The sequence below is a fragment of the Apostichopus japonicus genome, chromosome 7 (genome assembly GCF_037975245.1).
Source record: "Apostichopus japonicus isolate 1M-3 chromosome 7, ASM3797524v1, whole genome shotgun sequence".
NCBI classification, from domain to species: domain Eukaryota; kingdom Metazoa; phylum Echinodermata; class Holothuroidea; order Aspidochirotida; family Stichopodidae; genus Apostichopus; species Apostichopus japonicus.
In genome coordinates this window covers 19407787-19433382 of record NC_092567.1, presented here as the reverse complement: position 1 = coordinate 19433382, position 25596 = coordinate 19407787, and the positions used below count along the sequence as shown (strand labels likewise).

General features: G+C 38.6%; 1 protein-coding gene across 1 annotated transcript; it reads left to right on the top strand.

The window, feature by feature from the left end:
- Positions 1 to 24493, top strand: LOC139969629 (protein cycle-like). The gene is made up of 16 exons (XM_071974753.1): positions 1 to 214; positions 6571 to 6697; positions 8081 to 8152; positions 9336 to 9493; positions 10392 to 10471; positions 11063 to 11155; positions 11653 to 11770; positions 13036 to 13194; positions 13726 to 13865; positions 14613 to 14725; positions 15611 to 15717; positions 16651 to 16801; positions 18749 to 18837; positions 20263 to 20362; positions 22724 to 22821; positions 23121 to 24493. The coding sequence occupies exons 2-16, from the start codon at positions 6657 to 6659 to the stop codon at positions 23384 to 23386; spliced, it is 1785 nt and encodes a 594-aa protein (XP_071830854.1). The 5' UTR covers positions 1 to 214; positions 6571 to 6656; the 3' UTR covers positions 23387 to 24493.
- Positions 24494 to 25596: the final 1103 nt, after the last annotated feature.

Genomic DNA, 25596 nt, shown 5'->3' with positions numbered 1-25596 from the left:
TGATAACAAATACAAAACTGCGTATCTGTGCTATGCTGTGTCAGCTAAGCCTATGAAAGAGCCTTGACCGAAATTTGGCACTGGATATTATTGTTGACAGTCCATTTAAGTTTATTTGTGTTATTTCGAAACAAGAAATAACACATTTCTGTTGATATGTGATCGGGCTGTCGTTTTATTCAAAGGTGAAAGAAAACTGGCCGTTATGTGGAAGGTAGATATTTCACAGGTTGTCTTCTTAATTGTTATCGACGAAAGCTAGAGCGATATCCGTAATGTACACACAATCATAACCTACAACCTGGCTAGGCTTTAAGAATGAGTACAGTAAATAGCTAGCCTAATATTTGCAGTATTCCCACACAACGTAGCCTTATGTCTGAAGAAATCCACGTCTGGCAAAACACAACTTTGATTCTTGCATCAGTTAATTGCACAAAATCGCTAAAACAGACACTTGAACTTTGATTCATATCATTTGAGTAATGTTTTTTTGGGGGGGGGAAATTGACTGACTGACTTTGTGCGCCTCAAGATTTGGTACATTTGGTGGAAACCTAAAAATATTAAAGATACTTAAGACTTTAACTTAGCCTCTTTAGTTTAAAGGCATTGAAGACTCGCCCCAAACCGCGTGCGGCCATCTGAAAAAGTTAACTTTCCAAAGCTTGCAAGTGACGTTTTGTTCGTGTCGCTACAAAATGCAGACAGTACAGTAATGAAACGTGATACCTTGAAGTTTAGCTGGACCTGAGATGTCCATTGCTGTATTGTTTGTACACTGTGATGTGGGTATTGACCGCAGCTGTATGTACTGACTATACACCAGTGTCTAATTACCGATGGTAGAAAGCTGTGCGTGTGTATTTTCTGCGATCGATGGTGGTGTGTAACACTTCTGTTACACCTCATTCGAAACTAGCCTAGGTCAGATTACTGGCATTAGACGTTTTTTTTTGCGCGAGTCTTCACACCCTTTAAGGGGCGATCGATAAACATGATGATCTTGTCAACTCTACACAGTGTAGAACTAGACACTTAGATGGATGGTAGAATGACGGAAGGGGGTACGTTGACCGGAGGTGACTGGTCACCATGGGTGGTCAGTGTCCAAGGTTACCAGGTCACTCTAGACATGGTTGAGCAAGAGTACAGTTGTTGTAGGGGGACAGGTAAGTGAGGAAGCCAAGTAAACTTATTTATGAGCACAGTAAACTGGCAAGATTCTGAATAGAATTATGTTCTTCAGAAAAACAGTCCCATCTTACACAAACATACGATCTGGTATATTGGCATCTTCAAACTTCAGCTGCTGCAAATGACGTCACTAAAATTTCAGTGATGTATCTTGTACGTCAGCACTGTGATACAGTGGCAGTTATGCCTACCTTGACTTTTGCAAGACAAATTGATATAACTTGTATGGTGAGATTTGTAGGAATGACCGTACAAAAAAAGGAATATTATAGATATTTAAGGAGCTTCCAAGTAATGTTTCAAACCGGTTGCTAGAATAGAAATTTGAGAATCGACTTCTTCTTTTACTTCCACAGCGGTCTCATGAATTATAGTTAAATGTGTTTTTTAAAGCAGATCTACTTTATAACTGAGCCTGAGCTGTGCGTGTGCAAATTTAGATAGCTGTATACACATTACATGTACAATACAGCAAAAGTAGTCATTTGTGTGTATAGTGCGCCTGTATGTTTGGCTCCAAAACTGGCTGGCCGATTTTGATGATGTACTGATAGCAGGAGCACGGAAGTCATCAATAACGTGTGTGGGAACATTCTCCTTGTTTTATAGTGGTAATTCAGCTGTACATGTGAAGGATGAAAAAAGGATACATACCAGAAAGCAGTTATCTTCTTATCTATGTAACCCTTTGAAAGTGATGTGTTACTTTAATTATGTGTGGTGCTATGTAGATTTAATTACAGGATTTGCTGTTATTTTATGACACTGCACACGTCTAAGATTTTGTTGCCTGGTTGCCATCTTTGCCCATACAGCCACTTTAGCCCTGTCGTCCTCTGTGAGGCATAGTTTAGCCGATACAATTTGTCGGCTGGTGTTTTGTTGTTTGTCGTAAGACAGTTACTTGACAGCTCTCCAGGTACGGTTTTCCCTTTTCTTTTAAGTTAGTTTTGATAATAAAGTATTCACATCGCGTCCATGCGGTGTGCTATGTTTGTTAGTGTACAGTATTGAAGCGTACGTAGCCTGTTGTGTGTAGTGCACAGCAGAGTTTCAGCATTGTTCGCTGTTATAACTGAACCTTTGATTAGTTGGGGAAAGACTTTTGTTTACGGTGACAGTTATTGAATACAGTTTACTGTGTGATAGATTATGTTTAGAATGTGGGGTTTTCTAAGATAAATAGGCTGTTTTGGCCTATAAGGCGATATAGTTGTGTTATGGGAGCCCATACTGTATTAGGTGTTAGTGATAGTAGCCATGGTTGTTAGGCTTAGCGATATGCCCATGAGTACAGAGACCTGAGCTTTGTGTTATATCCAAGTGGGGGCGTTGTTGCAGAATATTGGTGATCCTCATTTGTACACAAACGGGTATACTATTGTGATAAGGGATTAGTACTGATTGGGAAAGGGTTACCTCATTTTACCGTGGAGTTAAATACACCCTTGCAGGAAGTTCAATGTTGTATTATTTTGATATTGATTTGATCAGAATTAAAGTGTTTGGCAACAGTAGTTAAGCCTATTGAAATATTTTAGACGTCATCGTAGTGGGAGTGTTTTATTACTGTTTGGTAACCTTCTCTCCAGACTGGTGTTGATGACCGGGTATCCATACGTTGACGGTCGCAGGAACTTTGCCTGAACCTGTGATGTCCGCGAACTGATCAGTCAACGAGCGATATTAATTGTGGGAAATTTATAAAGTCTAGCTGGGGATAAGTGCATGCAACGGGGATGTTTTAATCTAGAAGGGGTTTATCTCAGGACTGTGGCATAGCATTCATTGTTACTCCATTAAGCAGTACAGTATTAAAGCATAACAGTGTATACCACACCCTATTCAAACGGGGGAATTCCTCTCTCCCAACTCAATAGTTGAGTACCCTGACTGTATTAAATTCAGTACGTGTTGGGATAACTAAATAACTTGGGTTTTGTGTCTTTGTTTCTTCTGCGTTAGGGGCTATTACTCTAACCTGAATAGGGGGCGGACCACGGGTAACATATTAATGTTTTGCAAGCAGAATGCATAAATTGTGAAATCAAATATATATTGTAAGCGTGATACAAGACTAAAGGCCTACATTAGCTAGTACATTAACTGGTACAGTATAGGGAGTGTTTAGTGTGCGTGTGTATGTCTGCGATTTAACAGGCCACAATATTGCTGACACGCATGCACAGGGGAATATATCAACCTTCCTATGATACCAACCGTACCTTACCGTAGGGAACACATTTTACCGGACCACTATGCATGCCTAGCATCGTACAGTACCGTATTGTTGGCAGATATCAACACTTCTACATACTCCCTCTTTCTACCAATAAACGATTCCAAAACAAGAGTGGGTCAGCCATTGAAAGGACACGTTTAAAATATACCGCTCCCCTCAAGTCTCTTGTTGTTCAATCAACGAGTGTACATACTGTACTCATGAGTCCATATAGCAAACGTTGTTCACTGTGTAGGGTAGGATTCATGTGTCCGATTTATGCTCAGTTCAATGAATAATCTTGTATACAAACATGCTATATCTTTGTCTTTGCAAACAGTAAGTTTTCTTGATTGTGTCATTTTTGTATTTTTACTGCATGTACATAATACTGTAGTACCTCCCCAAAAACAAGTATGAGTTAAGTACAGTATGTGCTCAAAAAAGAAAAAATTGCCAAAAAAAACAAAAGGGTACTGGGCGATTCCTCCTACTTGAAGACTGCCCTCTAGAAACAATATCAGGCCGAAAATATCTCATAAAAACTAGCAAATCGCCCCCAGGTGAAGAAGTACACTGTTTTGTACGACACAAACGAACCACTTGACTGCCTTGGGGAGAAGAAAACAGGAGCTTAATTTTTACGTCGGAGTCTTTCAGTGGCCCTTATTTAGTTAAAAATTGTTTGCATGAATGCTTCTTCTATATTATTGCCTTAACCACTTACCAGAATCTAATTTGCATATCACCTCAAATCTCCTTGCAACTTTACCTCCATGATATTACATTTATGAAAAGTTATAATAATACAATTTATGAAGTGCCTACAAAAAAGTTCCTAAGCACTGTACAAAATAATAATTTAAATAAATTAACACAAAATACATATCGGACAGAGAAGATCGAAAAATTCATAAAATAAAACAGTTTGAGATAAGATTTGAAGGTAGTTAATGAGGGTGTGTTGCGAATATTGATTCAAGGCAAATTATTCCAAAGCTTTTGCGCTACAGATGTAAAGGCTCTGTCGCCGTAGAAAGATGTTTTAGATAGAGGTCCTGATTTGAGAATAAGTTTATTCGATGAGCGTAAGTTTACATTGGTAGAGTGAGATATGAGATCAGAGATATAATTTGGAACTTTGTAAGTTATGAGGAGAATTTTGAAATGAATGCATTTTTGAACAGGTAACCAACTGGTGTAATTGACGTAAGATAGGGGTTATGTGTGTGTGATGTTTGCAACGTGTGACAAGCCTGGCCGCAGAGTTTTTAATAAATTGGAGGAGTTGGAGTTGGGAATTAAGTAAACCATAAAGAAGAGAGTTATTGCAAGATGGGAAGAAACAAAAGGATGTTTTAAGTGTTCAGTTAAGGATAAAGGATCGGTCAAAATTTTTTGCGGATTCTACCAATTTTGTATACCAAAAGAGGCCATGCGTTACACATTTCTGATATGTGCATGAAGTTGAAACTGCTCATCGAGAATAACACCGAGATCCCTAGTAGCTGGTGATGGAAGAATTGCACAATTTCTTATATTCATAGCAAGAAAAGCCACATCGACATCGCAGAATTTAGATCAAAAAAGAAAGATTTCTGTTTTTGAGTCATTTAATGTTAGCTTATTGCGGATGTCCCAGTCGGGAATGCTTTGAGGACACTAATACCTTTGTTAAGTACAATTGTGTGTCATCAGCATATATCATGTCGTGTATGCCATCGTGATCGGGAATAACAAAAATACAGGATGAAGTCTAAAGGGCCTGTAACTGAACCCTGCGGGACACCCCATTGTAAAGGAAGGGGGTCTGAAAGCACATCATCAATAATTACAGACTGCTAGCAATCTGATAAGTAGGAAATTATCCAACTTCAGTGCTGCTCCACTAATTCCATACATGTGCTCTAAAACAGTGAAATAATATGTTGGGGTCGATAGTGTCAAATGCTGCTGAAAAAAATCTAACAACACAGGCACTGCTTCTTCTCCTTTGTCAAGAGCCAGTAAAACGTGATTAGGCACACACATGTACGTAGCAATGCAGTTTCAGTGGATTGGTAGCGACGGTGAGCAGATTGCCATATCAGAAAAACGATTGTTGTCATTGAGAGAAATCTTCAACTGTGTTGTGGTTATCCTCTGTAGAACGTTAGAGATGAACATTATTAAATTAGCAATGGGTCGGTAGTTCTTAAGATCATCTGGCTCAAGATTAGACTTCTTTCAGAAGGGGCACAATGTGGGATGTTTTAAAGCACACTATATGTGTGCTAGTATACTGTAGCAGATCATTCTGCTAATATGGGCAAACATAACATTTTTGCTTATTGACTTCGACAACCAGCGTCGAAAGAAAACCAAAAAACATTGCCTTATCATAGGAAATGCTTCAGATGTGTTCTGCAATGTCATAAACAACTGTTGCTCTGGATTTTTTTGGGGGAGAGAAGAACCTGTTTACGATAGTGGCACTGTGTTGTGGCAATCCTCTCTAGAACTTTAGAGATGAACATTATTAAATTAGCAATGGGTCGGTAGTTCTTTTGATCATCTGTCTCAAGATTAGACTTCTTTCAGGAGGGGCACAATGTGGGATGTTTTAAAGCACACTATATGTGCTAGTATACTGTAGCAGATCATTCTGCTAATATGGGCAAACATAACTTTTTTGCTTATTGACTTCGACGACCAGCGTCAGAAAAAAAACAAAACACATTGCCTTAATCATAGGAAATGCTTCAGATGTGTTCAGCAATGTCATAAACAACTGTTGCTCAGGGATTTTTTTGTGGTGAGAAGAACCTGTTGACTATTGTGGGCGAAAATACTGTACATGTACATTAGAAATTTGTTGTAACATTGTCTGTTAGTAGGGTGGGGGTGGGTCCCCCCTTGGTGTTCATCTTTTCGAGGGGGGAAGGGGAGCTGAAGCCCCTTAGAAGTTTGTGTATGTTTGCTCCACATTTAAACCCACTACAGGAATTTGATACATTGCCACTTGATGGTTGAAAAATAAGACCAAGAAAGAAAAATCTACACAATGTAGACTTTACGACCTTAACACTATGAAAAAAATGCAAATCTTGAGCAGAAATCTACTCAAGATTACAAGCTTTACATTAATTTAAAATTATTTCTTTTTCTTACAGTGAACACATATTGAAAAGGACAACCTGTAATATTGCAAGCAATAGTGAAGAACCACTTACCAAGGTCTGTCAGTCAAAACACCACAATGAATAAACGCAAACATTCATTCGTTCTGGAATCAGGAGGGTAAGAAATCGTGACAGTTTTGACACATTTTTTTATGTTTTTGAAAGTGCTCTGTAAAATAATCAATATTTATCTATAGATATATATAATTAGATTTTTCTAAAATTTTACCGAAAGAACTTGTCAGGGAATATTAATCTGGTATTGGATCGCAGAACGCTGCGTAAAATTATTCACCAAATTTGACTACTGTATGTCTTCATTTTAATATGTACTTTTTACTGTTTTTTTTTTTACTTTTGTATGAATTTATTCATTCTCTGACATATATAGGCAATGTGAAACATCATGGTAGATCGTCATAAACCAGAGCTTTCAGAACACACAGACCTTTTATAGCAGAATCGCTGCCTTCACATTTATATCTAGACTTGAAGACTGCAAACTTAATGCAAACCTGATGGCTAACATATTAAAAACAACACCTACCAGCCCCAACCATACACACGCTGTGTGTGTGTGTGTGTAAACTATGGGGGCCCTACGGGGAAATATGGGAAAATGACAGTAAAGTATCATAGAATGATGCATAGTCGGAACACAAAAACGAAGACAAAATATTTGTTTTTTCATAATTTAAACTGCCATTCAACTTGTCTATCAGTATTCTGTATCCTGTATTTTTAAATCCTGAAAACACAAAAAACTGTGAAAATGTAATCACAAATTTTCAGATCAGCACTTGATTAAAATTTATTGAGACATGCATCACCAATTGCTGGATTTTCACTGTTACTGTACCTCTTTGGTACCTTGCTGGACCTACAGTATCCAGTCAGGTTTGTGTGTGTAAGCGTGTGTGTGTGTGCGTCTGTGATAACTCAACAATGGAGCGATGGATATTTGTCATACTTGATATGTAGATGTATTATATAGTGAGAAGGTGTGCCCTATCGTTTTTACGAATATTAATGAGGTATGGGATCAAACGTAAAAATCTTTACATTGCAATAATTCTGCAACCTTGAGTCGGATTTTAACCAAACTTGTTATACTGTTGTTGTTTATCAGCTGACCACATTTTAGGCCTGTATTTTTGTGACCATCTGTGCCCCGAAACGTCCGGGCCATGTTTCAGGCTGGGTGGGCCCAACTTTTATTTCCACCTCAATTGCATATTGGGACACATTCTTTGGGCCCAAATTTGTGGGGCCCAATATTTTATCTGGCACACTTTTTGAGGGGGGGGGGCAAAATTATGTCAGAATGTATCCGATTGGATTACAGTTGTTGGTTAAGGGCTGGTTCTGTACTGTACATGTACAGTATGTGCTAACATACCACACTTGAATAGTCCACTGAGCAAGGAACCGTAGTGCCTGTTGGGCTCTTGTAACTCATTGATTTGTTTAACCACGTTCTCATCTCGTAATATTTCTGTAGAGAGGACAGTGACAATGATAGTATCGTGACTGGTCCCTCAGAAGACGGGTCGCCCATGAAAAAGGTCTCCAAGTAAGTTATATTTTAGTTGTTACTTCCAATGTTTTCAATTAAAAACTTTAAATAGTATCATTATCCTACTTTAAGGCACTCATTTCTACAACTTTTACCATTTGGTTTAAACATCTTGGAGGACATCTTAGCTTGATCGAATCTGTCAATTTATTTTGAGTTATTACAACAGAGATTGACTGCGCTCCTTCCTCTCTTACCTCTCTCGACTCTACTATTGCACCTTCCCATCTACCTGGCCTAATAACTGGTAATTATTAACCCCCCTGCGTCCCCCCTTGACCATCATCCGGGTCATTGTCCATCACCTCCTCTTTCCGATATCTACCATTCGTGAAGTATAAAAGCCTATTCTGATGATATTCCGTGGATTACAGAGATAACCACAACCTTGTTGTAATACTGGATTCAATGTTATGTCCCGTAGTTAACGAGTGTCTATATATCCGGGGGATAGGATTGTAGAGATCAATGGTCGTTGCATTGTTAAAAACTTCAAATTTTGTTGGAAATGGTTTGAAAGGAAAATCCAGTTCTTGATAAGTGACAGAATACATTTTTTTTTTCTACAAAATGTTTTGGGGAATCTTCAGAGGATGACCCGTTGGCATAATTTTAACGTAATGTTTCCATAACCGTTCCCCTTGCCAAGATATTCACCTGTAAGATATTCATCTCATTAATTAAGATATTAATATCATTAATGACAACTAAATTTACATCGACTCCTCGATGCAGCCCCTAAATGTAAAACGTTACCTCTTTGTGTTCTAAAGAAAAATGTAATATCCTTTTGGAACTAACAAAGAAGAAAAGTTTAACTTTTGACATAAATATGACAGAGCATCATCCTTGAATGACATTTGGTGATTTTTGTGTCGCATCTGAGGGCCGAACCGGCCCAACGGTCCTTGTATTCAACTGTATAGTCCAGCTGCCACTGCCAATTGATGAACCTCAGACACAGTCAGTGAAAATGGTAATTTCTCCAAAAGATAATTAAAAGTTTTTTAAAAAGAAAATTACAAACTGGACTGATAGCAGTGTATTAATATGGTCTACAACAAAAACACCACTCGCTGTATCAAAATTAATTCAATTATTTTTTGGGGAGGGGGGGGGGCCTAAAGTCATCCTTTAAAACTGAAGATGATGTTACTTTGACAAATTTCATCACCACCAGACAAACCCACAGTGCAATCGAGAAGAAGAGACGAGAGAAGATGAACACGTACATACAGGAGTTGAGTGGCATGATTCCAACTTGCAACGCCATGAAGTCTAAATTGGATAAACTGACCATCCTACGGATGGCTGTGCAACACATGAAGACCATCAGAGGTATTTGTCATGAAAGAAACAGTACTTTCCTTGTCTCCCTCCTACCACCCCATTTTAACCCAGGCACAGGTCCCATTTGGAGAGGACCCACAGACCAGTCTGAATGGGAGTCCGCTTCAACAACCCCATGGCCCCACCCTCTTCGTTTTAAAATCCAGGATCCGACCGTTACCCCTCCGTCCCAATTCTTATAAGCTCCCTTGCCCTCTCCTTTCAAAGTCTAAGAAAACTTGAATGCACGTGGTGAATTTAAATCTTTTTCATCTCGGCATGCAGAAAAGTATAAAACACAGTGTGAATGTGTATATTTTTTATGAAATGGATCTTGTGAATTGTTTTGCATCTCAAATGTAACCATCTTTTGACCTTTTACATTCCTTTTGTTTAATAAATGACTGACCTCAGTCACTCCTCCCATCAGTGTCTGACTATATACACAGATGCAATCAATTTACAGCTTGAAAGGAACACCGGTACACAGCTACCATATACATCATGAATATTTATTAATATTATATACCTCATGAATATTTATTAATGCATATAACTCATAATATTTATTACTTTTTATACCTTACCAGTCAGTTGGGACAATTTCCTAATGCTAATACCTCTCTAAACTGTACTCCAATATCATGCTCTTAAAGCACTGGTATTGTCAGTACAAACAGTTCCTAACCTTGATCTGATAGAAACATGATATTCATACTGCTCGTACTGACAATACGAGTGCTTTGAAGCAGGAAAAATTGTCCCAACTGGGTGGCCTCACAAATATTTATGTATGTATTTGTACTATATAGTCCTGCAGATCGTACAGAGTGTACTGTACATAGGGGCAGACACGTTTCTTAATGATGAGTCATGAATATATAGTTTTTAATTCGTTCTTTTGCAGGTTGTCCTAGTTCTTATAAAGAGGCAAACTATAAACCTTCCTTCCTTTCGGATGATGAATTAAAGTCCCTAATTTTAGAGGTGAGGTCTGTTTAAAGGCTTTGACAACTGTACATTTAGTTTGATTCTTGATGCAGAGTCAGCAGACGATTTCATAACTTGCGAGTGTGTGTTAACTCTATGGCCATTCAAGCCTAAAAGTGCAATGACCCATTGAACAAATTGCTCATGAAAATGTGGTTTGCGTGATTGAAGAATTCCTCAAAAGAATTTGTTGGGCTTTACATAAAATTGTGCACATGTAAAAGTAAACAAAACATATATAGAAGATCAAAACGTTCTCTGGAAGGAATAGTCACAACTGTGACTAATTTTACACTTCACGTTTAAAGGGAATATCACGAAATGATGAATCATTAATTCAAATAAAAAATGTAACTGAAATGTAGAATGATGTTAGTGAATTTATTCAAAGTTCGGGATCAGGTAGTAAAGGCTTTGGACGGGGTTGTAATTTTTTCGGGTCGGTTCCCGGGAGACCCGTTCCCATCACTAACAAAAATATACCACAGAGAATCCTGTGACAGTGGTGGGAGGGGGGGGGGGAAGAATGGGCATAGTTGATCAGTTGAATAAAATCTTGTTCTTGTTCTATATTTCATATTTATGTAGAGCGCTGAAGGTTTCCTGGTAGTAGTCAGCTGTGACCGAGGAAGAATGCTGTACGTTTCAGAATCTGTCGTCAATACGCTTTGTGTATCAAGGGTAAGCTGTTTCATGCTAACCATCTGAAAGACCAAAATATTCCACACTGTTACTTGAAAATCCCTGTTTGTCAATATCTTGTCCATAACACGAGATATGGTTGATTGAAGATAACCTATTTTGACTGACATTAGACCTTCCTCCCATGTGCTCTGAGAGGTACATCATAGTAAAATGCCCGATTTGTCAATGTCTTGTCCATAACACGAGATATGGTTGATTGAAGATAACCTATTTTGATTGACATTAGACTTCCTCCCATGTGTTCTGAGAGGTTCATCATAGTAAAATCCCCGATTTGTCAATGTCTTGTCCTTAACATGAGATAACATTTTCATCTGAGCTTTAAAACCAAAAAGGTAAAAATAATATACTCTTTTGGATAAGAAAATCATCAGCTATTGTTTGAAATTATTTTCTAAATCCTGAATACTTTGAACCATTGTGTTTATTTATTTAGTTATTTTTTGCACTTTTTGTTCTTCGTCATTTTTCAGGAATATTTAATTGGACAGAGCTTATTTGATATTCTACATCCAAAAGATATGTCAAAGGTCAAGGAACAACTGTCATCCTCGGACCTGACCCCAAGAGAGAGGTTTATAGATACAAAGAGTGAGTGTCACAGATGAGCAATTTTAACATATGTGTATTATTGTTGGAAGGATAGATCTGTATCTCTTATCACCCACCTCTCTGCTCACAACCTTAGCACTATTATACCCTTAGTAACCCTGTCAAGAGTGACCTGGTAACCTTTTAGCAGTTTACACCCTTAGCAACCCTGTCAAGAGTGACCTGGCAACCTTTAGAAGTGTACACCCTTAGCAACCCTGTCAAGAGTGACCTAGTAACCTTTTATCACTTGACACCCTTAGCAACCATGTTAAGAGTGACCTGGCAACCTTTACAAGTGTACACCCTCCTGGTAACCTTTTAGCACTTTACACCCTTAGCAACCATGTCTAGAGTGACCTGGCAACCTTTTGCAGTGTACAACCTTAGCAACCATGTCAAAAGTGACCTGGTAACCTTTTAGCACTTTACACCCTTAGCAACCATGTCTAGAGTGACCTGGCAACCTTTTGAAGTGTACATCCTTAGCAACTCTGTCAAGAGCAACCTGCCTAACTTTAGCAGTGTACACCCTTAGCAACCATGTCAAGAGTGCCCTGCTAACCTTTTAACACGTACTGTACACCCCTTGCGACTATGTCACGGGTAAACCTTTTTAGCACTGTCTAGCCCCGGTGACCTATTCCTCGAACGATCTACTGCCCTCTGTGTCTTATACAGGTTTCTCATTAATATTATCTATAATCTTGCAGTATCTCCCTCACCGGTTTTCTGTCCAAACTGTGCAAGCCTTAAAATTAGAGTCTATATTTGGTGGAAGTTTGGGCATTTGTTTGTGGTATAGAAAGACAAGTTGTATTAACCATGTAGTTACTTAGGAATTGGAAAACAACTGAATCTAACACAGAGCAAAACAATCCTTATTATAATGAGGAGCACCTCTGGAATCGGAAACCCCAGCTTGAAGGGGTCGATGCAGTTGTTGTCGTCGGTAACAGGTACCTCAAGCCCTGACTTGCAGACATTTGTAAATGCAGTATAGAGCAAGCATGAGCTTTTTCCGCGAATTCGCGGAATATCCGTGATTTCTTTTCTACCTCGGGGACAAAAACTATTATCCTAACACACTGTAGCATATGCAAACTGGAGCCTATACCGCAATTTTTGCAAAGTTCAGTGATTTTTTTGTTTACCCCAAGCTCATCCCTGATAGAGTCCATAGCCTGCAATTATAACAATTATTTAAGCTATGACATCTATTTATTGTTATTTTCTATATTATATATCTTGTTTTGATTTCTCAGCTGGTCTCCCGGTCAAGTCTGATGTGGCTCCCATCATTCCACAGTTGTCCTCTGGTAGCAGGAGGTCATTCTTCTGTCGGATGCGACAGCATTCCAAAGACAGCATCGTGAAGACAGAGGACCAATCAAACATCAAGAAGAAATTGAAATATGTTCCAGGTAAAAAAGGCCTTAGCAACAATCTCACAGTCTCTCCATGGTTACCTGCTCACAGGCTTCGAGATATGATAACCATGTAGCAAAGTTGTCAGAACTGACTCCACGACCGTTTTCTCGTTCGTATCAGAATATTCGGCACTCGGAAAATAATTTGAAATTCTGAAATGATTTAAACTGCTATGGCAGATGAAAGGAATGCAGAATGCCGAATGCAAATGGAATAAACATCTACCAAATCATAGAGAAAAGAATGTCTTACAGTAGCATTGGCTAGAAGTGTTAAGTAAGATAGAATATATCAAATTTATTCTGTGTACAGCTTCTACCTCATTTCATTGAATGTAATGTGTCATCAGAATTGTCACCCATTTGCTGACTGGTAACAACCCTGCCCCACCCCCCTTTGTCCCCTCCCCTACAACCTTGCAGACATATTTAATCGCATGGTTTAAATATAATGATATTACCACAACTTTTCTTTGCTGCGACTTAATTTAACGAAAAAAAATAACATTTAACGTTTCATTTCAGATCGTAAAAAGTATGTTACGATACAGTGTACTGGTTATCTCAAGAGCTGGCCCTTATCTCAGATCGGCGTGGAATACGACAACGAAAGGGAAGGTGATACGGAGGGCTGCACCCTTAGCTGTCTCATCGCTATAGCAAAGGTATAATAACAACCAAAAAAATTTATACCTCTGTACATGTCCCAGGTTTTGAACAATTTGTTGGTTTAGTCTCTCTTCATGTTGATAAGTTTTATGATGTTTCTGCTAATTGTAGACAGAAGAATACATTTCTTTTATAAAACTCATTTCTGGTTTAGCTGTTCATTGTTGGTGGATGTCATAACATAGAAGACAGCTGCCATCTTTTGGTAAAGTATAGTTTTTTTTATCCAGTACAGCATCGTGCGAGTCATGGTGCACTTTGGGAATTCTGTGATTTTACCACGGCATTGTAAAATTTGAAGTTAAGTTGCGAGTCTCTCTCTTAAGTAAAGAAAAAGGCTCGGGTCATATCACTCACTGTCCCAATTACTTTTTTGTTCAGGTAAACTTATATCAGCTACTTAACTGTTTGTCCATTGTAAAGAACAGACAAAACAACCCCTTCAAATTGTTCTTAGCTTTTAACCTGTCTTGATATATTTGTATAACTTAACACTGGACAGTACCTTGCTGACCATGAAAATTTCAGATGCACTCCACTGGTTTTAAGTCGACTGCTCCAAGTCGACTGTACCAAAATAAAATGGTGCCATTTAGTGGGGAAATATACTTGCACATAAAATGGGTTTGATTAATACATCAGCTTTTTCATTTGACGTGTTCTTTTGAAAGGTTTACTGATAATTTCTTTGTGCTTTTTATATGGTTCATACAATTTATTTCTTACGTCTGTCTCTTTCTCAGACTACACAAGACGTCCACGAGATGGGTCACCCTCCAGGAGGCGGGCAAGAGGCTTGTTATCAATTTGTATCCAGACAAGCTATGGATGGCAAATTCACATTTGTAGATCAAAGGTTCGATACCATCATCAATGATGTTGTTTTGATAGATGTATAACAGCAATTAGTTGTATTTATACCACCATCTCCCCCCCCCCCCCCTCCACATGAAGTCTGGAAAACAGGAAAATCACACAGTCTGGAAAACAGGAAAAATCACATGCAGTCCAGAAAGTTTGAAAACCTGACACTTGAAAGTCCTTAATTTTTTAGGCATTTTGAAATTAATTCTGGAAAAGTGAGATTAAATCCTGATTTGAACAATTCTTCTTGTTAGCAGGCATCTTGATAAGTAATAAAAATAGGCTGGAGTGATCAAGTATTAATATATCTGTTCCAAAGATTGTAATTTTCTCTCCTAGCCTTTATGCAATTAAGCAGAGACAATGCGTGTAGCCTAACGATTCTATGATGTGTTGGATATTACAGCTAGGCCTAGACTAGTACACTATACTAAGACTTGAGCATTTAGCGTTTAAGATGTGCGATAAAGCTAATGGCATAGAACAAACTGTGGTGAAATGTTACATTATGGAATGCCGTGTTTTTGGTTGCTTGAACATCTTACTGAAGCCATTTTAACGATAGGAATTAGCAACACTTTTAAACACAAGTTGCAATTGTAAGGGTCTGCAATAAGTGACCTATACATTAGTTCCAAATGAGTTGTTAGGCTTTTATGGTAAACTGTAAAACATGTTTTCTATTCTTGAAAATGTGTGGAATTTTTATTTGTTTGAAAACATGGGGAACCAGGTAATAAATTCCTGTTGTAGCAAACTGGAAAACATGTTTTTGGTCATGAAAAAAGTCTGACATTTTATTTGTTCACAAGCATGAGAACCATGTGATAATTTTTTTTTTTTTTTATAATTTCTTTTTCTTTTAAATCTTGTTTAGAGCAACATCCATTTTGGGATATCTACCTCAAGAGTTATTAGGTACATCCTGTTATGAATACATCCACGTCGGTGATATCAAGCAGATGGCTGAAAATCATTACGCAGGTGAGAACCTCTTCCTTTAAAGCAGCATTTTGCGTTTGGTCGCCGTTTTCTACTTTTTTTTGATATGTCCATCAAGTTTTTTACTTATATCAATCACATAACAGCAAACTAAGATATTAGCCAAGTTTCTCCCTGCCAACAACGTTAATTGGCGAGTAATTAAGGATATTTGCAGATAATGAGAAAAGTGTCCACGACAAATTCAACATTTAAAATTAATCGCATACAATTCCCCCAAACCCACTCAGAGTTCAACCAATCAGAGATGCAGGTTTAGTTATGAGCCGTTGCTAAAAATAGATTCAAGACTTTGCGTTGGTACAACCAGGGAGTTGTTATGGAACTGCCTGGTACAACTGCCATATAGACTGTACACAAATAAGGCATGGTGTTGTATTACGTATTGGTCAATGACGCTCGTAGTGTTTAAATATTCATATTATGGGCAAGGTTTATTGGGATCCCAACGGAAAATATCTTGGAGATAAACAAAGTTGAAAGTTGCAAATTTTTCGACTTTTATGCCACCATTTGAAGTAAGATTTAAATAGATAAGCTAGTTATGTTTGTCGTTATGGCATATTGGAGTCAGTGAGGTTGAGAAAAATCATTAAAAAGGAGGCAAAATGCTGCTTTAAGTATTATCTGACGTTGGCTTAGACTGCTTTTTGCTGTCATAGTACATTTTCCGACATTTAACAGTATACTGCAGATGAATATCTTGAAAAACCATAGAAGAGACAGAAGATTTGACATGGACGCAAAATGCCCTATTTCTATCGCAATGTACAAACATTCAACCCTAAGATTCTGATCCATCATCAATTGTGATAACAGATGTTCCCTTCCTGTCTCAATATTAGAGGTACTTCCACCCTCTGATGTATTTATCTTTCTCTTGTCTCTCACTCTGTCTTTGTCCTCTCTCGACAGTCTTATTGAAGAAGGAGAAGGTCGAAACAAAAGTATACAGATTTCGTGCTAAAAATGGTTCTTTTCTCAAATTCAAGTCCAAATTGTTCTGCTTTCGTAATCCTTGGACGAAAGAAGTGGAGTACATAGTCTCTACCAATACTTTGATCTTGTGAGTTTTCATGTTTCTTCCTCTTCTTCTTGTTTTTCTTCATTTTTGTGTTTATTTTTCTTTCTGCATATTGTTATCTCAATACGTAAACTAAGACCATCTGCGGCTTGGAATAGAATCTCTTGAATTATTTCCAACTTTCACCAACTCCACATCCTCACCAGGATTCCAATTAACCTAATGAGATTCTAAACATATGTTAAAACACTGCATCACCCTGTATCTGTGGCTTAGAATGGAATCTCTTGATTTATTGCCTTAATTTCACTCAGTTCACAGCTACAACTCAATTTGAGTTAAGCTACTGAGAATATGCTACGTCAAGCATATTTTATATCACTTATAACCAAAAATACCTCGGTGCTGGTTTGGCAGGTGAAAACTTGTTGTTTTGCCTTGCCTATTCAATGAAAACCCAATGCAATTTCTGACTTGCCCTAAAAATTGCCTTGTCCATCTCAATGCTCAATTTGAGCCCTGACCTACACTATATCTAAATGCTATATCCAGACGCTATATCCAGACGATATATCCAGATGCTATATCCAGGCCCTATATCCAGACACTATATCCAGACACTATATCCAGACACTATATCCAGGCGCTATATCCCAACACTATATCCAGACGCTGTATCTAGGCCCTATATCCAGACACTATATCCAGGCGCTATATCCCAACACTATATCCAGACGCTGTATCTAGGCCCTATATCCAGACACTATATCTAAACGCTATATCCAGACGTTGTATCCAGGCTCTATATCTAGGCACTATATCCAGACACTATATCCAGACACTATATGCAGATGCTATATCCAGACACTTTATCTAGGCCCTATATCCAGACACTATATCCCAACACTATATCCAGATGCTATAACCAGACGCTATATCTAGGCCCTATATCCAGACACTATCCCAACACTATATCCAGAAGGTGTATCCAGGCGCTATATCTAGGCCCTATATCCAGACACTGTATCCAGGCGCTATATCCAGACACTATATCCAGATGCTATATCCAGACACTATATCTAGGCCCTATATCCAGACACTATCCCAACACTATATCCAGACACTGTATCCAGGCGCTATATCCAGACACTATATCTAGGCCCTATATCCAGACACTGTATCCAGGCACTATATCTAGGCACTATATCCAGACACTATATCCAGATGCTATATCCAGACACTATATCTAGGCCCTATATCCAGACACTATCCCAACACTATATCCAGAAGGTGTATCCAGGCGCTATATCTAGGCCCTATATCCAGACACTGTATCCAGGCGCTATATCCAGACACTATATCTAGGCCCTATATCCAGACACTATATCCCAACATTATATTTAGACGCTGTATCCAGGCGCTATATCTAGGCACTATATCCAGACACTATATCCAGATGCTATAACCAGACACTATATCTAGGCCCTATATCCAGACACTATCCCAACACTATATCCAGAAGGTGTATCCAGGCGCTATATCTAGGCCCTATATCCAGACACTGTATCCAGGCGCTATATCCAGACACTATATCTAGGCCCTATATCCAGACACTATATCCCAACACTATATTTAGACGCTGTAGCCAGGCGCTATATCTAGGCACTATATCCAGACACTATATCCAGATGCTATAACCAGACACTAAATCCAGGCGCTATATCCAGACACTATATCTAGGCCCTATATCCAGACACTATCCCAACACTATATTCAGACGCTGTATCCAGGCGCTATATCTAGGCACTATATCCAGACACTATATCCCAACGCTATATCCAGACACTATATCCAGAAACTATATCCAGATTCTTTATCCAGACACTATCTCCAGACAAAATACTTGCTATATTACTGTAATAACAAAGTTGTTCAATTGTGATTCTCGCCATTATTTAATTTTGGGGCATTTTATTTTTCCGGTAACAGAGACCCAGACGAATCGAATGGGACGTCTAATAAAAGTGACAAGACCAACGATGGACGTACAGTGGTTGAAAACATTTTAGGCGATATAGGTGAGTGTTAAAAGGCATTGAAGACTCGCCCCAAACCGCGTGCGGCCATCTAAAAAAAGTTAACTTTCCGTTGCTTGCAAGTGATGTTTTGTTCGTGTCGCTACAAAATGCAGACAGTAGTGAAACGTGATACCTTAATATCTTTAGCTGGACCTGAGATGTCCATCGCTGCTATGTACACTGTGCTGTGGGTATTGACCGTAGCTGTATGTATTGACTGTACACTAGTGTCTAATTACCGATGGTAGCAAGCTGTGTGTGTATTTTCTGGGATCGATGGTGGTGTCTAACACTTCTGTTACACCTCATTCGAAACTAGGTCAGATAACCGGCATGAGACGTTTCTTTGTGTGCAAGTCTTCACACCCTTTGAAATGACAGGATATGGTGGGTTTCAGGCCTCCTTTTTGAAAAAAAAGTCGTAAAAATGGAATAAATATGATTTGTATTTTATTTTCAAATTTAATCCCACATGGAAAAATTTTAAAGAGCACGATTTGGAAATGACTGAACTTCCCGCTAGGAATTGCATTTTCGATTTCGTTTTCAGACCTTGAAACTTTGGGCTCTTTTTTGTGGCGTAATGCTAGAAGATTTTGCAGTTTGCCTGTAAAATAAAATACCCTCGTATTTTTCTGCCAGTCAGACATTAAAAAAACGATAAAATCAACACATTCTAAGTTGATGAACGATCATCAGTCAAAGTATCTACACGATTTTCATTCCTAACATAAACCTTACCATACTGCTCATTATCAGCAAATATTATTGGTCTCCTCTCATAAGCCTATACAGTACTGATGTGTGTTTGAATTCATGAAAAATGTCAAATGAGGACTTGATTTGAGCTAGATGGTTCAAGCACTTTCATTTTAGAGCATGTGGCTATATTTGTGAATTCTAGGGCCTGTTGTTCATTGGATGCTTTCTATATACCTCTGATCCTGTGGAAAGTAGTCAGCCTACCTCCCCACCTTCAGTCTGTGTGTTAGACTAAGTAGTCCAGCCACTTACATTGATGAGCCATATTTTGCAAACCTTAAACTATTGGTATAGCAGTACAACCCAGGCTTCAACATAACAAAACTAATGATGTGCCTAAAGACACTCTTTTAGGCTGCAAGGTACAGATCCAGGGGGACGGGGGGGGGGGGGGACTACATGCCCTCTTTTTAAACCTCACAAAAACTTCAAAGCAGTTATTTAGCATTAACTGTACTTTAAGACCTAATTGTGTACCTACTTGAAAGTCTGAGTATGCCTCAGGATGCACCATTTGCCATCTAAAATGTTATTTTTTTTGTGGAGGGAAGGAAAGGGGGGGCTTCATGGACCCTAGGGCCAATTCCACTACCTTTTTAAATCCTGGTTCCACCAGCCCTGGCAACCCCTTTCTGAAAGTTACTCAATTCGTTTTCCTTCAAGGTGTGCAATCTGTGCTACAAGATGTTCTGGGCGTGCCATGCAACCTACATCCTGCAGGTGTCCAGATAGGATGGAAGATTGCAGAAGAGGTGTTGGAAAGGTGCGTACACACTCCTAGCTTATAGTGGAGAGGGTACTGTCATATAGTCCAGGTTACAGATCAAGCTTTATAGTAGAAAGGGTGCTGTCATATAGTCCAGGTTACAGATCAAGCTTATAGTAGAGAGGGTGGTGTCATATAGTCCAGGTTACAGATCAAGCTTTATAGTAGAGGGTGCTGTCATATAGTCCAAGTTACAGATCAAGCTTTATAGTAGAAAGGGTGCTGTCATATAGTCCAGGTTACAGATCAAGCTTTATATTAGAGAGGGTACTGTCATATAGTCCAGGTTACAGATCAAGCTTTATAGTAGAGAGGGTGGTGTCATATAGTCCAGGTTACAGATCAAGCTTATAGTAGAGAGGGTGGTGTCATAAAGTCCAGGTTACAGATCAAGCTTTATAGTAGAGAGGGTGCTGTCATATAGTCCAGGTTACAAATCAAGCTTTATAGTAGAGAGAGTGGTGTCATATAGTCCAGGTTACAGATCAAGCTTTATAGTAGAAAGGGTGCTGTCATATAGTCCAGGTTACAGATCAAGCTTTATATTTGAGAGGGTGCTGTCATATAGTCCAGGTTACAAATCAAGCTTTATAGTAGAGAGGGTGCTGTCATATAGTCCAGGTTACAAATCAAGCTTTATAGTAGAGAGGGTGTTGTGATATAGCCCATGTTACAAATAAAGCTATTAAGTAGAGAGGGTGGTGTCATATAATTCAGATTTCAGATCAAGCTTTATAGTAGAGCAGGGTGCTCTCATACAGTCCAGGTTACAGATCAAGCTTTATACTAGAGAGGGTGGTGTCATATAGTCCAGGTTACAAATCAAGCTGTATAGTAGAGAGGGTGCTGTGATATAGTCCAGGTTGCCAATCAAGCTTTATAGTAGAGAGAGTGCTATCATATATTCCAGGTTACAGATCAAGCTTTATAGTAGAGAGGGTGCTGTCATATAGTCCAGGTTACATATGAAGCTTTATAGTAGAGAGGGTGCTGTCATATAGTCCAGGTTACAAATCAAGCTCTATAGGAGCGGTGCTGTCATATAGTCATTTAGTCCAGGTTACAAATCAAGCTTATAGTAGAGAGAGTGCTATCATATAGTCCAGGTTACAAATCAAGCTTTATAGTAGAGAGAGTGCTATCATATAGTCCAGGTTACAAATCAAGCTTTATAGTAGAGAGGGTGCTGTCATATAGTCCAAGGTTACAGATCAAACTTAATAGTAGAGAGCGTGCTATCATATAGTCCAGGTTAAAAATCAAGCTTTATAGTAGAGAGAGTGCTATCAAAATCAGGCTTTTTAGTAGAGCAGGGTGGTGTCAGATAGTTCAGGTTACAGATCAAGCAAAGAGGGTGCTGTCATACAGTTCAGGTTACAGATCAATCTTTATATTAGAGAGAGTGCTATCATATAGTCCAGGTTACAGATCAATCTTTAGAGTAGAGAGGGTGCTCTCATACAGTCCAGGTTACATATCAAGCTTTATAGTAGAGAGGTTGCTGTCATAAAGTCCAGGTTGTAAATCTCTGAACGAAAGTAAGGACGAACTCGTGAAAATTCAGAATGGGGACATGCCGGGTGAATTTAGAATACTACAACGATTTAAAGTGATTTAAAAGAGTATCATGTATATCAAAGTGTATGGCACATTATTGGAAAGCCATCCAATCGTCAAATTCTTCTAACAAAGCTATAGCAGGCTTTGAGTAGGCAGCTGAGCGCTGTACACCAGATGTTTCTTTTGTTGAAACTTGTATAAAGTTTGCTTTCATTGGGGGGTGGGGTAGGGGGGGCATTATATCTGGCAACTTTAACTGAGACTGATCAGGTTGAACTGGTCAGTAAGTCAGAGTTTTTGCTAGAAACAGTGCATCATTCCGATCTGTCGAGGATGCAACGATCTGTCATGTTACTTACCATGGCCAGACCATGTGTGACTCCGCGTTGGTCAAAGCACTGCTAACACCCATCCCAAGCAGCCCTATTTTTGATATCGGTTAAGCTTATACGTGTTGGATAGTTACTTAGCGCCACCAAATAATCTGTTTACGATATTGTTTGATATATGTTAATTTATGCATACCTTAATTTGAATGGTATGGTTTGTGTTATGTAACGTCTACCTTGGTTTCTTGGAGAACACTTTCTTGTTAATAGCTCACAATACATTACATTAACATTTAGACGGATCAATTGCGTTATAGTGTTTTGTCAATGAAGTTTTCCTATAAGTTTGTTAGGTTGTCCCGGGACCGACACAACAATACGCACCTCATATTTCAGGTTTGGGGAGATCAAAATGACAAACTAATTACAGTCTTAGTTTAAGGAATGTTATTTACCCCCCTTTTTTCAGACAATGGAATGCATCACCTTCCAATAGCCCTGGTGGAACAATAGATGAAAACACAACCGGACCAGCAGAATCCACAAATATTCCCAGCCCTTCGAATGGTAAGTCGTCTTTTATTAATTTAAGTCTTAATTAATTTTAAAGCATTTGTCTTGATTATGAGTGTATTTCTTTATTTGTTTTGTAAAATAAAATAATAATATATAACAATAACAATCAGCAGCTATTTTTACGACGTTTAAGCAACCACAAATGTGGGAGGAGCCCGTCAGAAGTGTCTGTCGTCCACTTTGTTGAAAACGTGTTTAGTTTTTGCTATTCGAGATGGTAGTGTAATAATGACTAACAACCCTTGTGTGCATCGTGGTTTTCACCCCCTCCACTATTTCACATCACGTAGGTTCTCAGAGCCAGGAAAGGAGCTCAACCTCCGCCGAAGCCATCAACAGGTCCGAACACTTGCCGAAGGAAGTAGCCGGGAGCAGTCAGGACGGTAGCGGTCAACGGAAGGTCGCACACCACGACAAGCCTCCGGAGAAAGAGGGCGCGGATGGATGGGAGGATGAGTCGGCGATGGCCTTCATCATGAATCTCTTAGAGGCAGATGCAGGACTCGGTGGAGCTGTGGATTTCAGCGGACTACCCTGGCCACTTTTGAATGGATAATGGGTGACCCGAAAAGTATTATCGTACAACAGAAACAAAAGGAGTGGCATGAAAACAGCCCCCTTTTTTTATCTTTTTTTTTAGGGGGGGGGTGGGTGGGGTGAGGAATGAGATGTAAAAAGTGGGGAATTACCATCCTGGGAATAATTGTTATGTTGCAGTGTAATCTGTCTTCTTCCTGTGATCTATCATCTAATACAGTCTCCTGATTTTTTCCTTTTGTTTTAAGGTTGTTTAGGAGGAGGCATGGGAAGAGCAAGATTTGATAATATCCAATGAGATAGAGAGTGAAATATAAAGACTAGGGATGAGAAGGAACGGTTAAACCATATCTGACCATTAAAGTGTGCTAGTTGCTATGGTGATTTAAACTTAAAGGAGCATATCACATAGAAATCAAACAGAGTCACTAGGTGACAAATGCATCACCGAGGCTAATATTGCTTGGGTAAGATTTTTGATTGTCAACATGAAGTGGCTTTGACAAAAGTATTTTCATGGATGAAGTGTTGATTTTTCCACTAAGATGAAAAAAATGTTTGAAACTGAGAGGAAGTTTTTACTATGAAATGACCAAAACCATAGTTATAAAAATGATATTTGAACATCTTTCAGATGCTCTATATAACAAATCAGGAACAGGCAATCATTTTCAGTATTCATTGAAAGAAGACATCACTGCCAATCATAACAACACAGTTTAAAAAATATATATATTTTTATGGGTTTCTATGACAATATATAGTGATACAGCCAGAAATTTAACCAAGAAATCATGCTAATAAGACATCTGACATTAATATCAACAACTATTTCAAGCTGTATTTTGACTGGTAAAGAACAGTTTGTGGCTGGCTATGAAGGACTCAAATGCCCCAGTCTTAACCGATCACAGGAAAAAGGGATTTTACAAGAGAACCCGAATGAGTACCAGGTGTCGACAGAAAATAGTCGGTGTGACCAGGATCCCTCATGAATATGCAACACTAGGTCACAACAATCAGCCAGTTGGGACATTTTTCCTATATGCTTAAACCTCTCTAAACTGTATACACCATGCTCTCAAAGTACTGGTATTGTCAGTACAAACAGTTTCTAACCTTGATCTGATAAAAACATGATATTCATACTGACAATACGAGTGCTCTGAAGCCTGACATAACACTACAGTATAGAAAAAATTGTCCCAACTGGGTGCAAAAGTCGAGTCCAAAGGGTTCTTTTCCTGTCCTGGCAATGTACGACAAGCCTATTAGACCTTGCTTGGTACATCTCAATGTACGGTAGTCCACCTAAAACTTCCAGAGTCTCAATCGACAGTGATCTTTGTTTTATCGTTATTTTTATTCAAGTTTTGAGGCCGTCTGTTTTGAAGAGTGATATCGTGGTACATATCGTACAGACGCTATCGTAACCCAGTTTATTGTAAGATATTTTTAAAAATTAGATGTTTAACATACTTTTAACGTAAGCTTTAATGTGTTCCATACTACAGTATCTTTGTCAGCATATGCGTCCTTGCGGTAATGCCTTATGTGACGCCCGTATCCGGGAATTTCAAGCACAAAACGATGACTTTCACACCTTAAAGAGCCGAAGTTGATTGCCGTGGGTAGGACGGACAAAAGTTTTCTTGTATTGCGATAACTGGGCATTGTCATTTTGTGATTCACTGTTTCACAATTCCAAAAACCTATCTGTTACTACACATTAAACCAGACTTCTTTTTAATAAAAAATGTAACAATTTTTTTACTTTATTCTTTCCATCCATCCATCATGAATCACACACACACACACAAAATGTTTGTAATCAGAACACCTTAGTTTAGTCACAAAGATTTCTGAAGATTCTCTTGGAAAACATTTTACGGAATTCTAAACCAGATATCTAATCTATAATACAGCATGAACAGCAAAATGAGGGAGAAAAAAAGACAGTTGTTTCTACATCTGTGATGTAGGAGCTGTTTTAAGAGGCTTGTGGCAGTGTGGGCCGGTGAGAAAGGGTGCGGGCGATGGGGTGGAGGTGTGGGAAGAGAAGGGAATTTTATATATATAGGTATTCAAAGGGTCTGACTTTCGTTTAAACATCACTGATACTCATTAAAACTCAACTCTAATATGTAATTTCTTTTTTAATCCATGTATTGATGTATTTGCTTTCTTAATTAGAAAAACAAAGGGCCTGATGTTTTGATTCTAGCAGGA